General features: G+C 40.2%; 1 protein-coding gene across 1 annotated transcript in view; it reads left to right on the top strand.

Annotated features, from left to right (window-relative positions):
- The first annotated feature begins 2,219 nt into the window (after positions 1-2,219).
- Positions 2,220-23,199, top strand: part of MYBPC1 (myosin binding protein C1) — a 95,028-nt gene continuing 74,048 nt past the window's right edge. Inside the window, exons 1-2 of the mRNA XM_061124169.1 lie at positions 2,220-2,588; positions 21,405-21,446. Of these exons, the coding sequence (XP_060980152.1) occupies positions 2,564-2,588; positions 21,405-21,446 (67 nt within the window). The 5' untranslated portion in view covers positions 2,220-2,563. The remainder of the gene's footprint in view (positions 2,589-21,404; positions 21,447-23,199) is intronic.

The raw sequence follows: 23,199 nt of genomic DNA, 5'->3' as shown, positions 1-23,199 counted from the left end.
TCCTATTGACCAATTTTCCCTTTCCTGAGAGTGAGGTTGGAGATAAGGAATCTGAAAACTCCTAGCTGAGTATATAACATCAGAAATAGAGGTTACATGTTTTAAAACAAAACAGTCCTAAAAAAAAAAAATACAGTCCTGGGAAAATTACACATGTCTACTTATTCTTCTAACTTGGAATCTTGCTTTAACCATGTAATGCACTCTACAACTATTTATCTTGGAATCTGTCCATACTTCCAATTCCTCCAATAATGTTTTGTCTTTTTAAAATCAAGTCCTTAATTACCAAAAAGTTCCCTGGGCTATAAAATATCTTCTCCATGGATTGCAGTATGTCCTGGCACATGTTCACTTCAGTAAAATGATCAGTGTATTAAAAACCCAACCAAGTGTCTGCAGAAGCCAGTGATGGCATGGCACCTCTTTTGTGGCATGTGTGAAATCTGCCCATCACTATAAACATTCTTTGCAACATGACACTTTGCCCTTATGTCCATTTCATATGTGGTATTCAGTGTGCTGGGAAAGCTGGGGGGAAAACAATTCTTTTTTTAAGGACTAGTCATATAGAATCACAATGTTAAGCCTAGAAGGGGCTTCAGAGGTCATTTTTTCAGACCCCTCATTTTACACAAAAGGAATCTGAGACCCAGAAAGGCCACTTGACTTTCTTAAACTCTTCTGGTTAATGATAGGTCCTGAAATAGAAACCAAGAGTCTGACTTCAAATTCTAGGTTTTTTAATTTGTTTCATCTATTAATGGATACTCTAATGATAGACTGGGAGGGGGCCGTTACTGTTTTTTCCTTTCAATACATCTAACTTTGCATTAAAGAATATACTGTATTCTGGCTGACATTTAGCTGTTTAGCACCTAAGAGCAAAGGAATATTTTAGAAAGCAAAACAACATGCTCAGTAGCACTATGTGATTGAGAAATGGCTTTCTTTGTAGAAGATGTTTGCTGACCTTCTTGACTGGTTTTCCGCCTCCTCCCCACCAAATAGCTAAAGCATGATGATATTGATTCTAAGTTGAGTTTCCATCCTTATATGAAAAGTTAGCTTGGCACAAAGCTTGGCAGAGCTGTCTGACCAGCTGCACTCTTAGCCACAGGGGAAATTAAGTGAGACAGTGTGGCTGGTTCCGTACAAATCAATCAAAGTCTTTTGAAAATGGTCTTGAAAACACATACCAATAAAAGCACACAGGTAGTTGTCTTTTCATATAAACTAATTTTAGTCCTCATCCATAAGATGCCATGGATGTGGACAAAGCAATTATTGTTTTGGCCAAAATATTCATTTGGGTTTTTCCACAAACTGTGAATGAACTTTTTGGCCAGCCCAATAATATGCTTTTCTTAGGTTGACCAGCTGGTAATTCATATTTCTCCATCAGTTCCATGAGAATTTGGGGATAAAGTGGCTAACAGTCTACTAGTATTTTAAGTTAGATTTGTGTACATATTTGCCATGTTGAAACAAAACAATGGCTACTGGTCTGACTTTTTTTTGCCCATGCCCCATATATTTTTAAATATATAACTCAGAGATTTTTAACATATTCACAAAGTTGTACGTCCATTACCACTACCTAATTCCAGAGCATTTTCATCATTCCCTAAAGAAACTTCATATCCACTAGCAGTCACTTCTAATCCCACCTCCCTTCAAACCCAGGCAACCACTAATTGAGTTTCTGATGCGATAGATTTGCCTATCCTGGATATTTCATATGAATGGAATCATACAATATATGGTCTTTTGTGCCTGGCATCTTTCACTAAGCATAATGTTCCCAACTTCGTGTGTAGCATGTATCATTACTTCATCTTTTTGTATGCACTGTAATTTTTTAAAGGATGTTTCTTGAAACAAAGATAAAAGCTAAATATTTCTTAATAGAAAATTTTGCTATTCTTGGAGGAGAAAATGAGACAAAATATTCAACATAGAGATTTGGCTTGACAAATAAATATTAGTATAATTGATGAAAAGTAAGAAAAAATTTAAACCCAATAATTAAGAACAGATAAAAACAAAAAGCTAATGGGCACATAACATTATCATCAATACAGAAGTTTTTCTGTATAATCTTAGTGAAAATTAAGGTATACGTTGAATTAACATGTTATGATTTTTAATTTGATTTAATTTTTTATTAGCAGGCAAACTTGTTGCATTTCTGAGTTGACACATGCCTCTGTCAGACAGAAGGAGAAGAGCAAGAAGGAGCGCGAGGCTGCAGCTGAATTTAGAAAGTCAGAGGTGCTCCCACAGCCACATGAGATGAACGGAAGATTCCTCCCAGTGGGGAAGAGAGCAGAGTGCAGACAACAGATGTGAGAAGGTGCTCAGTGCTGCGAGCTCCAGCATCCTCGCGCTGAGAAAGGGGCGGTGCAAGCATGATTGACATTCACAGGGAATATAAAGGCGCCGGCCTTCTCCCCAGCTGCTCGTCACGCTGACCTGTACCATCTCTCGCCTGCTCGTGGGGTTTCTGTCAACTAGCACCGGGAAGGACAAACTGTTTGGAGAATAACATTTTATTGTGACCATGCCAGAACCCACTAAGAAAGAGGGTAAGATTCATCCCTAGATCTTTTTGTTGTACTTTTTAAATAAAGCATGTTTTTTTTTTTTTTTGCTGTTTTCAAAAAATATTCTATTTCTTAAAGAGACTATAAGATAATAGAATACTGTGACTTAAAGAAAAGAATCTTAGAGTAAAAAGACCAGAGGCTAAATATAGGAAGAGTATAACCAATTAAAAAATATCTGTTAATGATCATTTATGAAGGAACATTAACTAAAATGATCAAATTAGAATTTTATCATTTGTTGCAAGAATCCTTACAGTTTAATTTTCTTAGGCTCAGTCACAAATTTTTCACCATGTATTTGCAGTTTGTGGGGAGTGGGAGGAGTTTGGAACGCTTTCTTAAATAGTTAACAAATTTGATCAACGTTTCAAAAAAGAATTTGTGACAGTATTTCCCAGTTTGCTATATTTTTCTCCTAGAAAGACATTTAAAATATGCAGATGCAGTTATTTTTTGCTTTTATCAGTTTGGAGCTTTATTAATTATGACATTATTACACTCTTGCATGGGAAAAAATCAAACACCTGGTTAAAGAATATCTTTGAATGTCACTGACAGACTGTGTTCTTTAATGAGATTTATTGTAGGTAATTTCATAGTAACCTTTTAAAAATAATTAAACTGAAAATAATCTTCATTAGGAAAAATGCTTCCTCCAATAAACAGCTTCTCCTATGTATGAAAAATCAATATCTTAAAACTACTTATTAATAATATAAATAAGCTAAAACTCAAAATTACTAAAATAATTAATGAAAAACACAAATTAACAGCAGAAATATATTGAATTTAATTTTAAATGGTAATCAACATCTTTTAAAAATACTTTTTTCACATGTGTTAGTCTTCATTAGTGCCTACTAAATCTTTGTTTTTCACTTTTGCAAATAAAAGCAACAAACTGACAAACGTTAGCAGGGAGCCAGAGAGCATAAAAATGGTATTTAGCTTTGTTTTCATTTTTAATTCTAAAAACTGCTTTTAACCATTGTTTTGAAGAGCCTTGGAAAAGATGCTAGATGTTGAATCTGAAGTTGAAATACTAGCCAAATTACCAAAAGTTTTTGAAATATATTTTCTTTATGTAATTAAGTAACCAGTGTTGACAGGCTGTGGTGATCAGTTTACAGGTTGGCTTTACTTAGTGGCGGAGGGCATTGATGGATGAAGTCTTCTACCCGAAATAACCACACCAAATGCATGCATTAATATGGGAACTTAATCCTGACTATCAAGCAGTGAGTCCAGTCCCTGCTGAAGTGTCTTATTTGTAATGCAAATGATTTACTTGTGTATTAAGTGTCCTTTTCATTTGATCTGTCACTTGACTAGCCTCTTCAAGGCTTATTTGGATGAAATGTATTCTATGTTTCCTGACTGAGGACAGAATATTGTTTTAATTATCCTGCATTTAGTGGATGAATTTGCATGTGTTATTTTAAAGCCCATTGGAAAATGACAAGAAAAGCTGATAAACTAATAGGTAATCTGAAGAGCTGCAGAGCCTATAAAGCTAATTAAATTATTTGGATTGCTAGATGTGATAAAGTTTTACTTCTTGTCTGACAACTTAATCTGATCCATTCTACTTTTAAAGACAATGAAACTAGTGAGACAGGAGGAAAATATATCTTTAACTTCAGCCCTTCCTTTACCCTACCTCCCAAAAAAACGTGTATAAATATTGGTTATAAATCAGCATACATACCAAAGTGCCCATAATCTTTTGCTATAAAAGTACTGTGGATATTCTGTGTAGGAGTTGCCCTCAGCACAGTAATTTTATACTCAGATTCTTTGGTTAGTTTAAATTTGGATGGTGGGGAGTCAGGATGAAAAGAGGGTTACTGATATATTTAAAATCCTTTGAGGAAGTACAGTGATTTTTTGGTTTCCTTACCAGCAGAACTGATTTTTAAAGGAACTACACCTTAAAGAGTTTTCTTAATGAAATCATTGCATTTTTCTATTGTTTACATCAGAAACGTAAGGAGTGTGGCAAGTCAGGGGCTGTTCTGGCCCTTGCATCTTCTCCCAATTAATGTCATTTTTACTGGCGTTGAACTGCCTTGGAGGCTCAGACAGTAATGTGGCAGACCCGGGTTCAGTCCCTGGGTCGGGAAGATCTCATGGAGAAGGAAATGGCACCCCACTCCAGTATTCTTGCCTGGAAAATCCCATGGATGGAGGAGCCTGGTAGGCTACAGTCCATGGGGTCACAAAGAGTCGGACACGACTGAGCGACTTCACTTCACTCCTTACTGGGGTTGGTTTTGGTCCATATGCACATCCCTCTGAAAGACAGCCTCAAGAATAAAATGTGCTGCCAAGCCAGTTCTACAGAATCCTTTCAAACTATCTGCAGAAACACCCTCCTCAAGCAGGTTTCTCCAGCCCCTATGGGTCTCCTTACATCTCTTAGCTGGAAGAACCATGCCCAGGCACAGCATGACGGCCTGCTATAAATCTTGATGACACATGAGCTGCTTTGACCTTCCCAGGATCCAGGAGCACTTGACAACTCTTCAAAAGAGGCCGAGTTTTCAGCACCTGAAAATGCAGAAGATGTCTCTCTCAAATGCCTCCCGACCTGCAGCGGCCTAATTCTGGGAGCTTCAAGTTTGGTCTTGGGAGAGTTGGTCCTTCTAAGGAGAAGGGGGAAGTATGGTTGTACCTTTAGACCTCATGGAGGGACTCTAATGGAAGTAATTAGTCAACAGCCCTTATTTAGACCCTTCAGAATATTCTGGATGGCTCAGTAAGCTCTTTCTGAGAAATAAATTTTTTTTTAGGAATAGCTTCCCTGGTGGCCCAGACAGTAAAGAATCTGCCTGCAATGTGGGAGACCCAGGTTTGATCTCTGGGTTGGGAAGTTCCCCTGGAGACGGGCATGGCAACCCACTCCAGTACTCTTGCCTGGAGAATCCCATGGACAGAGGGGCCTGGTGGGCTACAGTCCGTGGGGTCAGAAAGTAGTGGACATGACTGAGCAACTAACACGCTCACTTCACTCCCCTTTATCCTCTCCACCTCTATGTTATATATTTATTCATTGTAGAACTACATCACTTGTACCGCCAGTTCCAAAGAAAATGTCTGTCTTACACTTTAGATTGATGCAGATCTGACACCCAGTAAAAGTAAGGTGTTCTAATCAAACAGTGAGAAGGAAGTTTCAGATTTTTGGGAATCTCCCAGGATGTCTTGCTGATACATTCATTTACCTATCATCAATTAATTGAGCGCTTACTATGAGCTGGTTGCTGGGATTTCAGAGATACATGCAACATGGTCTGTGCTCTAAAAACCTTTATGGTGAATTGCCCCGGGTCTCACTGAGCAAAGAAGTCATCTTTTGCTGAAACTCTCTTTTCCTGTCAAAAAGTGGTTTTATTAACATGAAGTTAGAAACATGCAAGAATCTTACGCTGTTAATAATGTTTTTGCCCACAAATCATTTTTTAAGAATTTTTGCGCTGTACTATGTAATGATTAAAACCATAAAGTCTGGTTCTTTAATATATTTAGACAAATTGTTAACTGTCAGACTCTATAGAACCTAGAAAAATTAACTGTCAGACTCTATAGAACCTAGAAAAATTCTTTTCTAAAACACCAAGTTAAGGTGTTAATGTGAATTTCACTTTTTGTGATAAATCAGGCCCTGTTATATTTCATGCACTTAACTTGTAGGAAAGAGGCAAAAGTTCCTTATTGGTGCTTGCAGGTCATTCAAAACACTTTGAGAGTGTCGTGGTAGATTTCTCATCTTCCTTGTAAGATCTTTTGTTGAAAACTCAAACATGTGGCAAAATATACCTTCATTGATGATCATAGTGTTAGGGGCCATTCTAATAACTCCAAGTATCAAAAGTATGGTATTGTTGCTACAGACTCGTTTGCTACTTCAACATGCAGTGTCTATCTATTCTATCTTGGCCTACTTCAGTAAGCTTAGGTGGGCACGTGGTCATGGAGAATAACTTTTTCAGTCCATAGGAGCTTTTCCTTTGCTACTTCTTTTTCTTGGTCACCAGAGATTTCACTACCTTTTAAGTTTCTGCTAAGCCCCAAACCCGTCTGAATGCAAAGCAGCACTCCTCACCTCTTACCTACTTCCCAGCATCACTCAAGGCTTAGTCATCATCAGAAAAGGAGCCTTGGTGATGGGAAACCTCCCTCTCATATGTACTCCTTGACCTTCAGTTTCCACCCGGATGAGACTGGATGGTCTGTTTCAAACACCAAAGTAAATTTGTCTTTGGAGAAGTTGTATTACATATAGAATATTAGTTTTCTCTCAAACGAGAGAAAAGTAGGGACTTCTCTGGTGGTCCAGTGGTTAAGACTGTGCTCCTAAGGCAGCAGGCCTGGGTTCCATCCCTGGTTAGGGAACTAGATCCACATGCAGCAAATAGGACCTAGCGCAACCAAACAAATATATATTTTTTAATTAGGGAAAAGTGCATTTGTTGAAAGTAATGAAAAGAAAGGGAGAAGAGGGAGGAGGTATTTGATTCAGGGCGGCTACTTCCCTCCAAACTTCATGTGGTTCATTTAGGCCACATTGAAGATTTGGATGAAGAATAAAGAAGTTGCATGAATGAATGCCAATGTTTCCCCCCACCCCCACCTCGAAAAAACTTTGCAGGCTGTACTGGCCATGCACAGTGTAGATTTGAGCTATCTGCTCTAAGAAGGAATACTCTTGGGCTAATGCATGCTAGAGGAGCTTAATACTTGGCAAAATCATTCTTTTTCAGTAGCATGCTTTTATGACTGTCCGACTGCACCTGTTAGGAAGATAAATAAAGGACTGGCCAATTCTTTCCTCTCAAGCACCCTAAATATATCTCTTAAAAAAAAAAAAACTTTGAAAAAACAAGTTGTATCTTTGTTTCTCATCCAGTAAGTTTGAAGAAGTCTCCCCTAGGCCTTGCAAAGAGCAGGGGTAAAGGAGTTCCTGAGATGAACAAAGGTTAGGCTCTCTGGCTAGTCTGAGAAACCCCAAGAGAAAGGAAAAAGAGAAACACATAATCATTGCTCTCTCAATGCCACACTTTATTCTGGCCTGTGATATAGCCTTGAAACATTTTAGATTCCTCATGGGCACACACTTCACAGAGTTCTCTTCTTTTTAGCAATTTAGAAGTATTCCTGAATTTGGCATGAATGTTAGAATAAACTGCCCAGGCTGACATTACTCTAAAGAAATGCTTAGACTTAAAAATAAATAAACAAACCATCTTTTAAAAAGCTTGAGTGAACATAAAATGATGTTTTTGCAATCTTTTTGGAAGCTCGTAGATGCTTTCTTTTAGAGAGAATTATGGAAAGAGGCTGCCATGAAAGGAAATAGAATGCTGTTGTTTTACAGCCCTAGAAAGCAGTTTTGTTATTTTTGCTGAAGTCTCTTATGATTATTTAATTTAAAATTTATTTTTCAACTCTTTATGGCCAAATAGAAGAATTTTTATTGTTAATAATTACAATTGTATCTGCTTGCCTCCTTAATTAGTCTATGAAACCTATATTAAGAGACACAAAATACTCTTGGCAGCCCATGACTTCTGTGGTAATTCTAGACCTCATCTCTAGACATACTTGGGTGTGTTAGATAATAAAGAAGAGAATTAAAGTTCCAGCATTAAAAAATAAGCCGAAAACTTCTAATTTCATGTGTGTTCCTGCAGAGATATGACCATGTCTTTTTCCTTCTTCTTTTTTTTTATTTTCTTTATTTATTTGTGGCTGTGTCGGATCTTAGTTGCAGCATGCAGGCTCCAGAGCATGTGGGCTCAGTAGTTGTGGCTCATGGACTTAGCTGCCCCACGGCTTGTGGGATCTTAGTTCCCTGGCCAGGGCTCAAACTGGCATCCTCTGCACTGGAAGGAGAATTCTTAACCATTTGGACCACCAGGAAAGTCCCCCGTTTCAGTTCTTGAGGGGGACAGATGTCTTTTCTGGAGTCCTTAGCTTGCTCAGAATGTTGCATCCTGTGTGTTCAGTCACTAAGTCACGTCCAACTCTGTGACTCCATGGACTGTAGCTCATGCAGGGAAGCCCGACTAATACACAGAAAGGTAGTTATTGAAATACAGTGTTTCGAGTTAGGCTAATCACAAAGTAGGTATCATTTATTCAAGAGCAGTTTTCTAAAATTTAAAAGCGTAGTGATTAAGGAAAACGAAACTATGAAAAAGAAGAAAAGACTTCATCACTTAATTTCCCGTGTGTGTGTGTGCTAAGTCACTTAAGTTGTATCCGACTCTTTGTGACCCTACAGACTGTAGCCCACCAGGCTCCTCTGTCCATGGAATTCTCCAGGCAAGAATACTGGAGTGGGTTGCTGTGCCCTCTTCAAGGGAGTCTTCCTGACCCAGGGATCAAACCTGCATCTCCTGTGGCTCCTGACTGCAGGCAGATTCTTCACCGAGCCCCTGGGGAAACCCCCTAATTTCCTGCATGCATGCACACCGTCTCGTACTAGAGAGAACAGAGCATCTGTCCCCACAGCTTTTTATAAAGACAGCCCCCAAATATCAAAGTGATGACACTGTCACACCCAGATCTCTTCTTTGTGAGTAGCCCAATTATAATTTACAGAATATGTTTGTTTTGGACAGCCACACAGATAGACAATAAGCCACATTTTCAGGGTGTTCCCATGCAAGGGGCAGATTAATTATGCACTTTTACATGCATTTCCAGAGTAAAGTTGTAGATTCCATCAGATTGGGGTGTGAAGTGGTTGATTTGGCAAAGAAAAAAGACCAGGATCATTTAATCCCACGCTTATTTTTCTCTCTAACTTGAGTTCCCAATAAGCTAACTGAAATCTGACTTTCATTATGCCTTTCAAATCTGAACTCCACTTTGGTAAGATTTTTGCCCTTTTATACTGCCTAAGAAATCTTATTATGGACCAATTCGGCACATCAATACAACACCCAAAATTATGTTTATTTATATGTCAAATCTTTTAATTTTGTTTTTTGACTTTTACTTTAGATATTTACAAGAGCTTGGGGTTCAATTTTTTTTTTCTTTTTCTCCAAATCATCCAGTTTTTCCTCTCTCTCTGTGTGTATGTGTTAGTCACTCATTTGTGTCCAGCTTCTTGCGACCCCATGGACTGTAGCTTGCCAGGCTCCTCTGTCTATGAAATTCTCCAGACAATGATACTGGAGTGGGTTGCTATTTCCTTCTCCAAAGGGTCTTCCCAACCCAAGGATCAAACCAGGTCTCCCGCATTGCTGGCAGATCCTTTAACATTTGAGCTACCAAGGGAACCTGGTTTTTCCTCTAAATAGCATCAAATCTCTAAGTACCTCAGGAATTCTTTGCTTGCAGCAAGTATTAGCTTTTGCCTTCTATAAAATTTTATATCTCTTGGAACAGGATGTTCTGCTTTTAACTAAAAATGCACCTTATTATATAATTCTACAATTTAATTTCTCATTTTTTTAGTTACATGTCTTTAGACTTATTCTTCATCCAGTATGTATTTTTGCTCTTTTCTTATGTATGCTAGGTAATATTCATCATTAAGCATAGTGACATAAAGTTAACTATTCACAGAATATTCTAGACAGCTCAGATTCCTGCTGTATCATGTATTGAGTTAGTTATACTTCACATGTCTCATTTTCTTCATCTGTTAAATGTGAATAATAATAGTAACTAGCTCACTGGTTTTTTGTAAGAATTAAATAAGTTAGGTGAAAAGCTGAGAATAAACCCTAGCATGTAATAAGAACTTAAGTCCTTTCCTTCTAAAGCAGCAAACTCAGAAATTTTGTCGAGCCTGTGGTATTAAATGCCTAAAGTTTAATATAAACTTTGAGGGCATTTCTGCCAACACATATCAAACACTGTAAGGTATGTTACAACCACAGTTCACCTCTCTGCCTGGTGTTAGCGTTTATAATACAGTCCCAAACGGCTGTGGTTACGATCATAGCCATCATTGCCACCACCTTAAGTATTTCTTTCTTTTTAGACTTGAAGTAAAATATCTTTGCGTTCATCCATGGAGGCTCAGCTCAGAGGCCTACACTCTAGAGGTCTGTGTTCACACTGAAATGTGCCGTGTCCAGCTGAGGGTCCCCAGTTGTTAGGGAGATGGTGATAACCACTGTGGGGGGCATGGCCTTCCCCACTTAGCTGAAAGAGTCCCCCTGCACAGTTGAACGTGTAACTGTATCCTCCACCAAGGGCTAGAAGGCTTGGGTGTGGGGGAGCATTAAGATTTCTCTTCCCACCCGGGGAGCTATTGGCAGGTGGGGAGTTTTCCTCTGGTCTGAACATTTCTGAGATAGCCACATAAAGAACTCTCCATGACCGCGTATGAATATGGTGGGTGATTGATTGAGTGGCTGTGTTTACTGCTGTGGAATTTTATTTTTATGACCCCACCTGGCATCAGGCCTGTCGTTCCTCTATTTTTAAAAAGTCACCCAATGTGAGGCCCAGCAATGGCTTGGGAAAGGCCTGTAAGTGGTTTATTCTGATAACCCTATAACCACAGAAGAGTGATATGATTGTAGGGATGGTCTACTCTGGAGCAGACCTGTCAGGGAAAGACAAAATGGGATGAAAGGGAGAAATTTTTAATGATTCAAATCACTTTTGACCTGTGCTGAATTTTTAAACTTCAGCTTAAGGAAAGCTTCTTCTATACCACTATACCCACCGAGGTTACTCCCAACTCTCACTTTGTTCTTACATTAAAATATATTAAGAAGAACAATAAAGAGACAAGTAATCAGATCTTAGCAAAAGATCTCATTTTCATCCTGCCCCATGTTAACACTGAGAAGCTGTTTGTTGCTCTGTGATAATCATCAGACTTTAATCTTCCTGTGTGGAATGACATCTTAAGTTAAAACTGTGTAATTTGAACAATGGAAGAGCAAGTTAACTAGGAAAGGGAAAAAACCCTGTGGATTCAGGGAATTTCCATCAAGTTAACTAATGAGTCATTGAAAATTTACTACTTGATGTACAAATAGGCTCCACCTATTCACAACCTTAGAATATCGTCTTTGGGGCTATTTGGCCACAGTCAATATTGATAACTATTAAATTGATTGAATCAAATTTTGAATAGCTGGAGTCGATAGGTAGCTAATATCGCATTTTGTTTTTGAAGATTATTATTTCAACCAATTTGGATATAAACAGACTTAAGATGTAACATATTACTCCTTGTTTTGAAAAGCAAAGTGCAGTGGATATAATTTAACTTTGTCATCATTTACAGATATCAGTCATCTTGCCACATGATATCCGCAGAGCTCAAATTATTTGTCTTTTTGTTAATGAGGCCACATTGGTTTGTATTTTGAATTTGTGTCCAACTCTGGATAGCTTTCCTGTCTCATCCCTTGCCAGAAGGCTGCTGTCTTCTTTAATTACTCTTACTAGTCAGTGTGTGAAGCTGCCCCCTTCTCTTCCCTCTGTTGTTTGCTTTGGATCCTGGCCAGGTCAATACTCTAGCTGAGCAGGACTACACTGCAGAGTACCCCATTTAAGGAGGCACTCATTCTCCAGGTCGTGCAAATGCAAGGTCCAGACCTGAGCCTCAGTGCCTCTGTAAGTGATGCTCCCTAGTCACCTGGCTCCCCTCACCCTCGTTCCAGTTCCAGGGCTGGGGACCCAGGTGAGGGGTCTTCTCTTGGAAGTACAGCATTTGAGCTCTGAGAGTGCCAGGTAGGAGGAGCTGGAGAAAACTCATTTTGCTCTTCAGAAGCCCCTATAATTTGCTGATCAGCAGCTGTTATCTGGATAAGTAAGGTTGCTAGATAGCTGAATTCTAAATAGGGGAGGTGATACCAGACAATATCACCCTTTGTTCCTATTAATTATGTACACTGTAGAATAAGTTACTGCCCCCAGATCAGTTTGTGGCTTTTATTTTGACTGATTCACTCATTTTTATTAAGCAAGGCTACGGATTTCTCCTAAATGATGCATATGACCTGAGTTTATTTTTTTAAGTGTACACACACAAAATAATTTTCAAAGATTTACCATAAATTCTAAATAATTCTCAAACTTTTCGGTGTTAGATCAATTGGCACTCAGTAATTGCTGAAGATGTTAAAAAGTATTTGTTTATGTGCACTCTATTAATACTTACTGAATTTGAAATTAAAATGGATGAACTTTTAAAGCATGAGAGTACAAAGCACATGTCCTACTAGCTGTCAGAGTGTTGACATCATCACACATTATATATCTTTTGGAAAACTCCACTGCCTGTTTGCACAAAATGTCTCAGCATTATTATGAAAATAGTTTTGACCACATGGACCCCTCAAGAGGGTTTCAGGGGCTCTTGGGGACCCAAGATCATACTTTGAGAATTTCTGTTGGAAGTCAGTATATAATTGCCTCTAAAAAATGTATAATCTGCCCTTAAATTCCAAGGTATAAAATCCAGACCTGTGGCCCGTAGTGAATAGAACAGGAGACAAAACAATCATTTAATTGTGAAAACATTAAATTACATCTTAAGTTGTGTCCAAAAATCTTGATCTCTGATGTGTAAGCAATATGGTCAGGGCAAATCCACTGTCATTCCTGTTTGCTAATTTTTTTGGTGGCCTTTATGATTCATATAATCAAAACTTCTTTAAGTGCAATGAATGTCCCCATGCAGACAATATTTTACATTAAAGTGGTTTCCATTGTGCTGTTATCAAGGCATATGAGAGATGGGCTGGAACATGACTTGTGGCAGACTTCACTGTCAACAGTGTTTATTGTATATTTAATCCAAAAGAGAAGACAGTGCTATAGTACCAGAAGTTACAAGAGTTGGCCAAATAAAACCTTTTTTTACCCCAATGTTTGCAATATATAAAGCATTCACATATTTTATTTCAAACCAAGAATTTGACTTTTAGGGAATTTCCTGGTGGTCCAGTTGTTAAGACTCTATACTTCTGCTGCAGGGGGATGTGAGTTTGATCCCTGGTTGGGGAATTAAGACCCCACATGCCATGTAAGGTGACCAAAAGTAAACAAAAATTAAGAAAAAAAAGAATTTGACTTTGAGAATAAGAAATAAGAATAGCGTGGAATTTTCTCCTGCACCCCAGGTTACCAAAGGATGGTTTTAATACATTTGTTTTATCCAAAAAAAGTGACAGAAAGTCACATAAACACAAAAAAAGATGTTTAATGATTACAACTGTTATTATCTTTTCTATGCCTATTAACATATTCATATAATGTCATTATGTTCTCTGTGCTATTAAAAGCCTAAATTAAATTGCACATGAGGGCCCATAAAATAATTTTTAAGTAAATCAGGCAGTATATTATTTGAGCAGTGAGCCCAGGGGAAGAAGAGACCTGGGTTGTTTATATCATTTTGATGTATAGACACATGAAAGAGAGGCAGATTAATGCCTCTTATTAAAACTTAACATTTTTTTCCCCTTTAATGTATTGACCATGGAACCTTTGATTATGGAAAATAGAAATAGACTGCATTGGAGGGAGCCAACCATTTATGGAGTACTGGGTACCTAGTCTTTCAGCAGAGCAGCAGAACCACATATGGGCTGTCTCTTTTATAGTGGCCACCAGTGCCCGTCAATTAGAGGGCCCTGGCACTAACTGTGCGGGCCTGCCATTGGTGGCATACCTGTGCTTTTTACAGTAGGTGGTCATAGGAAAAATCCACCATAAATAGATCGAGCCCTTTGAAAGCATGTCAGTGTCGCAGAGGGAAAGAAAGGCTATATCCGTGAATTAGGGAGGATCAAGGACAGCCGCCCTTGCTGAAGGAGCCTTAGTTGCTGGTTCAGAGTCTGGTTGATTTTTATGTTGTCCATAAAAATATTTCCTGGGTTTAATTTTTCAGAGTATACCGATTTCTTTCTTTCTTTTTAATTCAAAAACTGTTTAAAGACAGCCACATACTTAACCTTGCTTCTTGAGTCCATCCTGTTGGTCTGTTTTCCAGTGGAGACAATAGGGAAGGATGGATGAGGGGGGACAAAAAACCAACTTTATTCACCTGGGAGAAAAGTCCCACGGAATTTGCCTTTTTTTTTTTTAATTGAATTTGTTACAATATTGCTTCTTTTTGTTTGTTTGTTTTAATGTTTTGGTTATTTTGGCCACAAGATAGGATCTTTGGCCACAAGATCTTTGGCCACTTGTAGGATTTCAGCTCACCAAGCAGGGATTGGACCCATACCCCCTGCACTGGAAGGCGAAGTCTTAACCACTGGGCAGCCAGGGAAGTCCCTGCCCTCTGGTTTCTGAATAAGCAGAAATATAGCGGCCATTGGAGAAGGAAATGGCAGCCCACTCCAGTATTCTTGCCTGAAGAATTCCATGGACAGAGGCTCCTGGTGAGCTCCTCTTTACAGTCACAAAGAGTCAGACACAACTGAATAAACCACAGACAATAACCTCAATAGATGCCTATTTGCTCAAATCTCAGGAATCAGAGAGCTTCCCAGGCCTCGTGTTTCCTGCCAGTTCCAACATGGTAAAACTGGGTGATAATGAGATTGGCATAGTTGGCTGAGGGTTATTTGCTAAGAAAACTAGCCTAGATTTTGAAAAGCAGAATCCTTAGAAAGGCAAGAGGTGGCGATTTTATTTATTTATTTATTTGACTTCGCTGGGTCTTAGTTGTGTCACATGGGATCAAGTTTCCTGACCAGGGATTGAACCTGGGCCCCCTGCATTAGGAGGTCAGAGTCTGAGCCACTGAACCACCAGGGAAGTCCCCAAGGGGTGTTTTGGGGGTCAAAACTCTGGTCCTAATTGCTCTTTCAATATGGAAGGTATGTTGACGATAAGAAGAATCTAAATGATGAAGTTGGGTGTGTGCCTGGGAGAAGTCAGCCAGCAAAAGGGTCACCAGCAGGAGACATAGTGTACCCTGTGGGTAAGGCAGACGAAGAAAGCTGCCCTTGGAGTGCCAGGGGACGGTTCTTGATTTCTTGGCAGTGAGCAGAAGGGGCTTTTGTGTGGGTAGAAACAGCCTGCCAGTCAACTATATTTATAGAGCACCTGCTGTACGGAATTTGAAAAGGAGGAGGAGACAGGCCTTGTCCTCAAGAAGCTTGTGATCAAAGAAGTGCCCATGTACTGTGAACCCATTACCATTCACAGTCATATTTGGAATGGGAAAGGATTCAGTGATATTCATGGCACAGTCTGAACCTCCTTATTCAAAGTGTGCAACCTGGACCAGCAGCACTAGCATCACTGGGGAGCCTGTTAGACATGCAGAATCTGGACCCCCCACCCCCACAGATCCCCAGAGTCAGAACCTGCACTTGACCAACCCCCAAGATGATTCGTGTGCGCATAGCAGTGTCAGAAGCACCAGAAGGACTGTGGAAGTGCTGGGTCTCAAATATTTTGAGAGAAGAAAGCCTTCTGACTTGGTGACTAAACCGGTAGAAAAGGCACTTAATTACCTCTGAGATTCTTAAACATGGGCATCTCATCTTAGCCACCTTTATAAACCCCATCCTTGTTAAATTCATGAGGCTCAATAAATTCCAGTTGTGCGGGAGCTTCTTCCTACAGTCCCTAGTCAGTGGGAGTACAGTGGAAATCGTTGTGAATGGATTGTTGTTATATAAGCAGCTAATGGATTTGGGGAACGTGCAAATGATTTCTGGAGGTGTAGGCAAAGCAGGGCATGACAAAGCCTGTCAGAGACAAGCATATGAGTAAGAGAGACACATGGAGAGTTTTTTTTGTTTGTTTGTTTGTTTGTTTGTTTTAAGGCAAAAACGGAGATGTCTCGAGGCCCCAAAATTACCCGTAGTGACTTATTTTCAGACTAAGTCATGTGCTACTTGGCTTTCACTATTCCTGGTTCCTCATCTCTTCAGGTTTAGAACAGCCGGAATTCTTTGTTTTTAAATGCCTTGAAATCTATTGAGAGTTCATCTTCTTATGCTTTCTGTTCCACCAGGATTGATTTGATTGATCAATTTACTTAATTGTGCAAACTCTGTAATATGTGTGTGTGTGTGTGTGTGTTGTGTTAGGTTGCTTCAGTTGCGTCTGACTCTTTGCGACCCCATGGACTGCAGTCCTCCAGGCTCCTCTATCCATGGGATTCTCCAGGCAAGAATACTGGAGTGGATTGCCATTCCCTTTTCCAGGGGATCTTCCTGACCCAGGGATCAAACTTGAGTCTTTTACGTCTCCTGCATTGGCAGGCACGTTCTTTACCTCTAGCGCCACTTGTAGATCTCATCAAAATATTAATTATTACCATTTTACAGTAGAAGACTAAGGGGCCTCCCTCTGTCGTTTAATTCTCAGATGCTTCCTCAGACACCACTCCAATCCCAAATATGATCTAACGTGATATAGCCCATGTAATAAGGCGAATCTCAGGAGGTAGCATGTGAGGAAAGACAGGAGCGTCATTCTCCCAGGTATCTCCTGATGAAATCATGATCATAATGTGAGAACCATGAAAAGAGAGAGAAAGAATCTATGATGTGTACTGCATTACCTGTCCCTGCAGGACCCCCTTCATTCCTGCCAGCAACCCTTGAGATGAATTCTGTTGTTATTGCCATTACTCAGATGAGGAAACTGAGGTGTATTCTGCTCCCTGGGGCAACATCTAAATGAGGCGATGTGGCCTTGACCATCAGACCAATCAGTTCAGCAGGGGAAAACACAGTGAAATCTCTGAAAAGTCCATCAGCTCATTTCTGCCTCCACAAGAGTGACCGGCTGAGAAGGGCAGTTCAGTTCCACCCTGAAGAGGCCACGTACTGACTCAAGCAGACCTGGGTCAGAGCCTGTTTCCACCCTTCAGGGGCTGTGGGACCCCGCAGGGCCTCAGTTCCCATCTGTAAAATGCCGATAATGATAATACTGACTGCAGAGTGTTGTAAGGATGGTAGGAAGTAATATACACTAGGTCCTGCATGCAGTGAGTGGCCAATACATGGTTGTTATTTATTTATTCCTTCACTGGCTGTAAAATAATGGGGTTTATATGATTTTAAGAAGGAAGCATTCTGACTCTGCCTACTCACCAGGCAGGCATGTGTTTTCCTACTTCTGTTTGCCAAAACTACCTTAAAAATGCACCAGCATTAATATCCTATAATGTTTCTATAGTTCTGAGTATCTGACATAGTTGACTGTTAGTGATGGATGAAATGTGGATTTGTTGGAAGTTGAACTAAGCCCTTTAAATTGTCATTTTGGTTTGATTTGGGGGCTGTTACATAGAACACTGGGGCTACAGACATCACAAAAATGAAGAATATACACAGTCAGGGCATTTTTACAGTTTCAGTGTCTAGAAACGTTCTCTTTTGTTTATTTAATTAGAATTCACCCTTGGCCTTTTTCCACAGCTTTCCTTACAAAATGGGCCTTTGTTTACAAAGATGTTGAGAAAGCATGACCAGTTTGATAGTTCACATAGTGACCGAAGAATCCCTTGTTAATTTTTTTTAATCAATTCATTTAAAGTGGTTTTAGCAATAAGAAGAGGTACTAGGGAGATAGGAAAGGAATCAAAGATCCCTGTTTTTGTTTAGTTGAGAGGGACAGGAAGCATAAATATATGGGACTTCCCTGGTGATCAAGCGATTAAAATACTGCACATCCAACGCCACGGGTACAGGTTCAATCAGTGGTTGGGGAGCTAAAGTCCTGCATGTTGCGAGGTGAGGCTAACAACACCCCCAAATAGCAAAAAAGAAACAAATAACAAAAAAGAAACACGAATATATGGAGGCAACTGGAAAATAATTTTTTTCCAGTTCATAAATATTTATTTAGTTTTCCCTTAATTTCTCTCAATAGTGTTTTATAAAGTTCTGCATAAGAATTTTACACATTTTTAATTAGGTTTATTCCTAGATATTTTACTTTGTGGACTTTATTCTATAGTAAAATAATGGTTTTTTTTTTACAACATTATTTTCTACCTACCTCCAGCCTAGCAACCTTATTAAGGTAACATTATTTTAAAATATTTATTTATAGATTCAGTTGAATTTTTGTTTGTGTGTAATAATTCCATCTGAGAAATAATAAAATAATTTTTCCTCCATTGTAATCCTTCCACATATTTTTTTCATATCTTACTGCATGATTTAGAAACTGTTAAATAATTAAGGAATAAAGAGTGTATTGTGAGGTGGTCCACAATGCCTCCAGAATAAAGAAGGGGAACAGAATGATATAACCAGCTCTGAGAGTCTTTAAGACAAATGTCAAAAAAAACAGACCAAGATTGCCAAAGAATAATAATGGTAATAGTTACTGCTGCAAATTGTAGGGCTCTATCTACACGCCAGGAACTGTGCTGTGCGTTTTACATAGGATTAGCACCCTAAGAGCTCATTTATCTTATTATCCCTATTTCATAGATGAGCATGCCAAGACAGACAGAGATTAAGGAATTGTCCTCGATTACACAACTCGTAAGATGTAAAGTCAGAGTTCGAACCTAGGTCTGTCTGACACAGTCACATGTGGAGAAAAAAACCAAAGGTCAGTTGGGGAGAAGATCATCACTCTTTTCAGTGGCAGAAAGGTCAGAAGGTGAAAAAAGAAACCAGCTCTAGAACAGAGGGGACACCAGAATGCAGTGAGAAGAGGGGGTGGTAAGAGGTGCCTGCCAGCAATGGCTTTGACCTTTAACCTGAGGAGTGTAGACCCAGCCTAGTAGGTAACAGGAGCCTTCATGAGCAGAGTAACAGGATGAAAGTCAGTGAGAGCAGAAGGAAACCTGCCTTCGTGGGGGAAGAGACTAGAAGGCAGGGAAACTTGCTTTTATCTCTTCGTGTATTTTTTAATCAGAGTATAATTGCTTTCCAATGTTGTGTTAGCTTCTGCCATGAAGCGTGAATCAGCCATAGGAACACACATATCCCCTCCCTCTCGGAGAAGCTTGTCTTAAAGGGATCCAGGAAGAGGTCCATGGGCATTGGATGACAATGGCCCCGTCCAAAAGATAGAGTGTCAAAGACATTGGCTCCTCACTCTCGGTATTCTGATATCCATGTGCAGCCTCAGCTCACCCAAAGCTGAGAGGTCAATATTAGATTTCCATTGCCACAGTCAGAGCTCTGAAAATAAAATCCTTTGACGGAGGGTTTCATCTCCGGGTTGACACTGGCAGGAAAGATCCTTTCCATGACGTGGCAAAGAAACAAAGCGTCTCTGGTGTGCCATCTATGGGACGCTTGTGCTTTCACCATATCGCCAAACCATATCACATCCTGCCACGTTATCTTCTGCCTGTCTGTACGGTGATACGTCTTTTCTCCTTTCATTATATTTCCCCAGTAGTAAATTGTAATATACTTGCTTATGATCATTTGGATGAAAATGCAGTAGTTGTGCATTTTAAGCAGTAAGTTGGAATTTATACCTGGCACAAAACATTAGCAATGAAAAAAGACGTTGCTGTCTCCTGGCAGCCTTGCATTCCTCCTCTCTTAATTTGCTGCTCTTGCAATGCAGGCTCCTTCTTCTGTCTCCTCCCAGCCTGCCTAGACTAAAACGGGGCACCTGACTTGCACGGTGATGATTCTCAGACCAAACTGCTTGTTGTGAAGTATTGTCCTCTTAGCTTGGAAAGAGCCACTTATGGGGGAAAATGTGGAAAATCATAGATCTGGACAAAGCTAAAACTCCTGGGATCCCACAATATGCTTCTACTACAAAAACTTTTCTTTGAGGTTTATTTATCAAACAAAAAGTAATTTTTTTTAAAGAGATTACCTTCATTAACTCTCTCTTCCTGCCCTAAAGTAGGAGCAGCTGATTCAGATACCCGTCACTAATTCCCTGTTCTGGGCATCCATGGGGATTCAGCAGGGGAAATCCTATGCCCATTGTTCATAGGATATGCCTTTAGCTACTTGGATACATATTCTTCTATTTTACTGGCATATACTTGCTTTACAAAGCAGCGTCAGTTTCTGCCGTACAATGAAGTGAATCAGCTGTATGCATGCATATACCGTCTCCTCTTGGATCTCCTTCCCAACACCCTGGACATATATTCTTCAGTAGAAGTTTCTTTAACAGTCTTCACTGCCAGATTGCTATAATCCTGGGTACCCAAAGCCAAGTATAAAACCTCAAAACCAGAGCCCCGAGAACTTTGGATACATGTAGGCAAAATATCTCCAGGCACACAAACTTCCAAGAATGACTGTGACTCTGAGGGGGGCTGGTTCTCTTTCCCAGTGAACAGTGGTTTACTTCATGATAAGAGGAACTGCGGCAAAGCCAGAGGACTTTGTTCTCATCATCATTCAGAAAGAGATGCTGCTGGTGATGATGCCGCAGGGCTCTTGCTCTCTGGGGAATGTGGGGTCTCATTTTCTGAGCACCTGGGGTTCTAAGGGACGTGCTTGGTACTCAGCGTGTCTCATTTCAGCCTCACAGCAACCCTAAACATATGAGCTAGGTGTCGTGTCCATTTTTCCAGGGAAGGGAAACAGGCTCAGTGCCATTAAATGCTCTGCCTGCCGCCCAAGATTATAACTAAGTGGAAGGACCTCTGGATGCCCATTTCACCCACGCTCTGTCCAGTACTATACTCTGCCTCTCCTGGAAGTCTCCACATCTTCAAACCACGTTTAGATCCTCACCTCATGCCGTACACCAAAAGAGAGTGTGCCTTGGGTTGAAGCATTTCCTCTCTTGTCAGTCTCAGGAAGATGGAGTTGAGCAGAGCCTGGAGCTGTGGAAAATAACTTTTCTCAGGATAAGAGAGACTGACACTTCCATTACTCTTTTCATTTGTAGAAAATGAAGTGCTGGCCCCAGCTCCAGCTCCACCCCCGGAAGGTGAGTAAAACATTACGGTTTTCCATGTTTAGTCTGCAAACACAGAACATCCATCCCAGCGTGATTTGTCCTCCATGGAAGCTGTGAGTATTAAGCTAACTCCGGGCTGTCACGGGTTTGTAATCATAACTGTACCTTGTGTTTATATAACTTTCTTACGTTAATCTGGTTTGGATAGCACATCGTTCACTTATAAAACCTAGGAAATTATGCCAAAGTTCTTATGCTCATGCTTTCTCATTGTGGAGGCTGGGTCTCCAAGGGGCTGAAGGATTCACAGTATTTCTTCACACATAGCTACAGGTAAACAGAGCTAAAGGTAAACACCTATTTCTTCCTTAGTCCTGGAAGATGAGCAGCACTTTTCTTACTTGAACTGCGTCACCACCAAGAACTTTCAGAAGCTCCCAGGGGAGTTTCCAGGAAGGTTTGGTGGCCTCGGAGGCTCAACAGCAAAAACTGCTGCAGTCCCCGGTGCTCTGCTGTCCAGCAGATGGCAACAGAAGCAAGCACTGAAGAGTCCCAGTGACTTTGGCAGGTAGAGGGGGTGTCTAGCAACGCAAGTGAAGCCTGCTTTTTTAATCCAACACCTGAGGAAGAGAATGAGATTGGAAGAATGGCAAGTTCCAATGGAGTCTCCAGGACCATTTTTCTGCCTACTCAAATAGCCCCCACGGTGGAGGCAACCAGAATTACATGCATTTTCCCAAGAAGATGTGCTTCTATGGTGGCTCAGACGGTAAAGAATCTGCCTACAATATGGGAGACCTGGGTTCAATCCCCGGCTCGGGAAAATCCTCTGGGTCGAGAAGATCCACTGGAGTGGCTACCCACTGCAGTATTCTTGCCTGGGAAATCCCATGGACAGAGGAGCCTGGCGGGTTATAGTCCACAGGGTGGCAGAGTCGGACATGACCGAGGAACAACACTTTCACTTTTCTTTACCCATCAAGGCACCAAAGTGCCCTCTCTCAGAACATGAGAAACTGGAATCCATTCAATAATTACTCACAGGATATTTTCCATGTGCCCTAGCCCTTCAGAAGGATAGAGAGCTTACTGATAACTGTCTGCAAATATACTGTGTTTAGAGTGGAGGAACTCTTAGTACGAAATAGTCCCCTGTATTCAGTTTGCTTACAGCCAATTAGATAATAAAATACGGCCCAGAGAACAATTAAATAAGATACACTGGTGGCTCAGTGGTAGAGAATTTGCCTGCCAATGCAGGAGATGCAGTTTCAATTCCTGGGTCAGAAAGATCCCCTGGAGAAGGAATTGGCAACCCACTCCAGTATTCTTGCCTGGAGAATCCCATGGAAAGAGAAGCCTGGCAGACTACAGTCCACGGGGTCACAAACAGCTGGACACGACTGAAGTGTCTCAGCATTCATGCAAAATAAATGAAACAGCCTCAGTGCCATTTAGTTCAAACGGGGGCAAGCCCAAGTTTAGTTTGCTTTCAAATCTATGACAGTCTTCTTAGGAACTTCTTTGGTATGTTTTCTCCTTGCACATACAGACTTTTTAAAATTTATTTTGCCAGCGCTGAGGACACAGAACCTGCAGGCCAGTACAGATACAACCTTGCCTTTCTCTTCTCCAGATCAGCAGCTGTCCCTGGATCACTGTAAAGTTTCCCTTGCTATGCCACATTTCATGTTTATTATGCAATACTGACCCCCTGTTCCTAAAACAAGTCTTCTCCAAACTCTGGTAAAATTATCCGTATTAGGTCATTCAGATTCAGATG

This window comes from Dama dama, chromosome 22 (assembly GCF_033118175.1).
Source record: "Dama dama isolate Ldn47 chromosome 22, ASM3311817v1, whole genome shotgun sequence".
In the NCBI taxonomy this organism is placed as follows: domain Eukaryota; kingdom Metazoa; phylum Chordata; class Mammalia; order Artiodactyla; family Cervidae; genus Dama; species Dama dama.
This window is presented reverse-complemented; position numbering and strand designations above follow the sequence as displayed.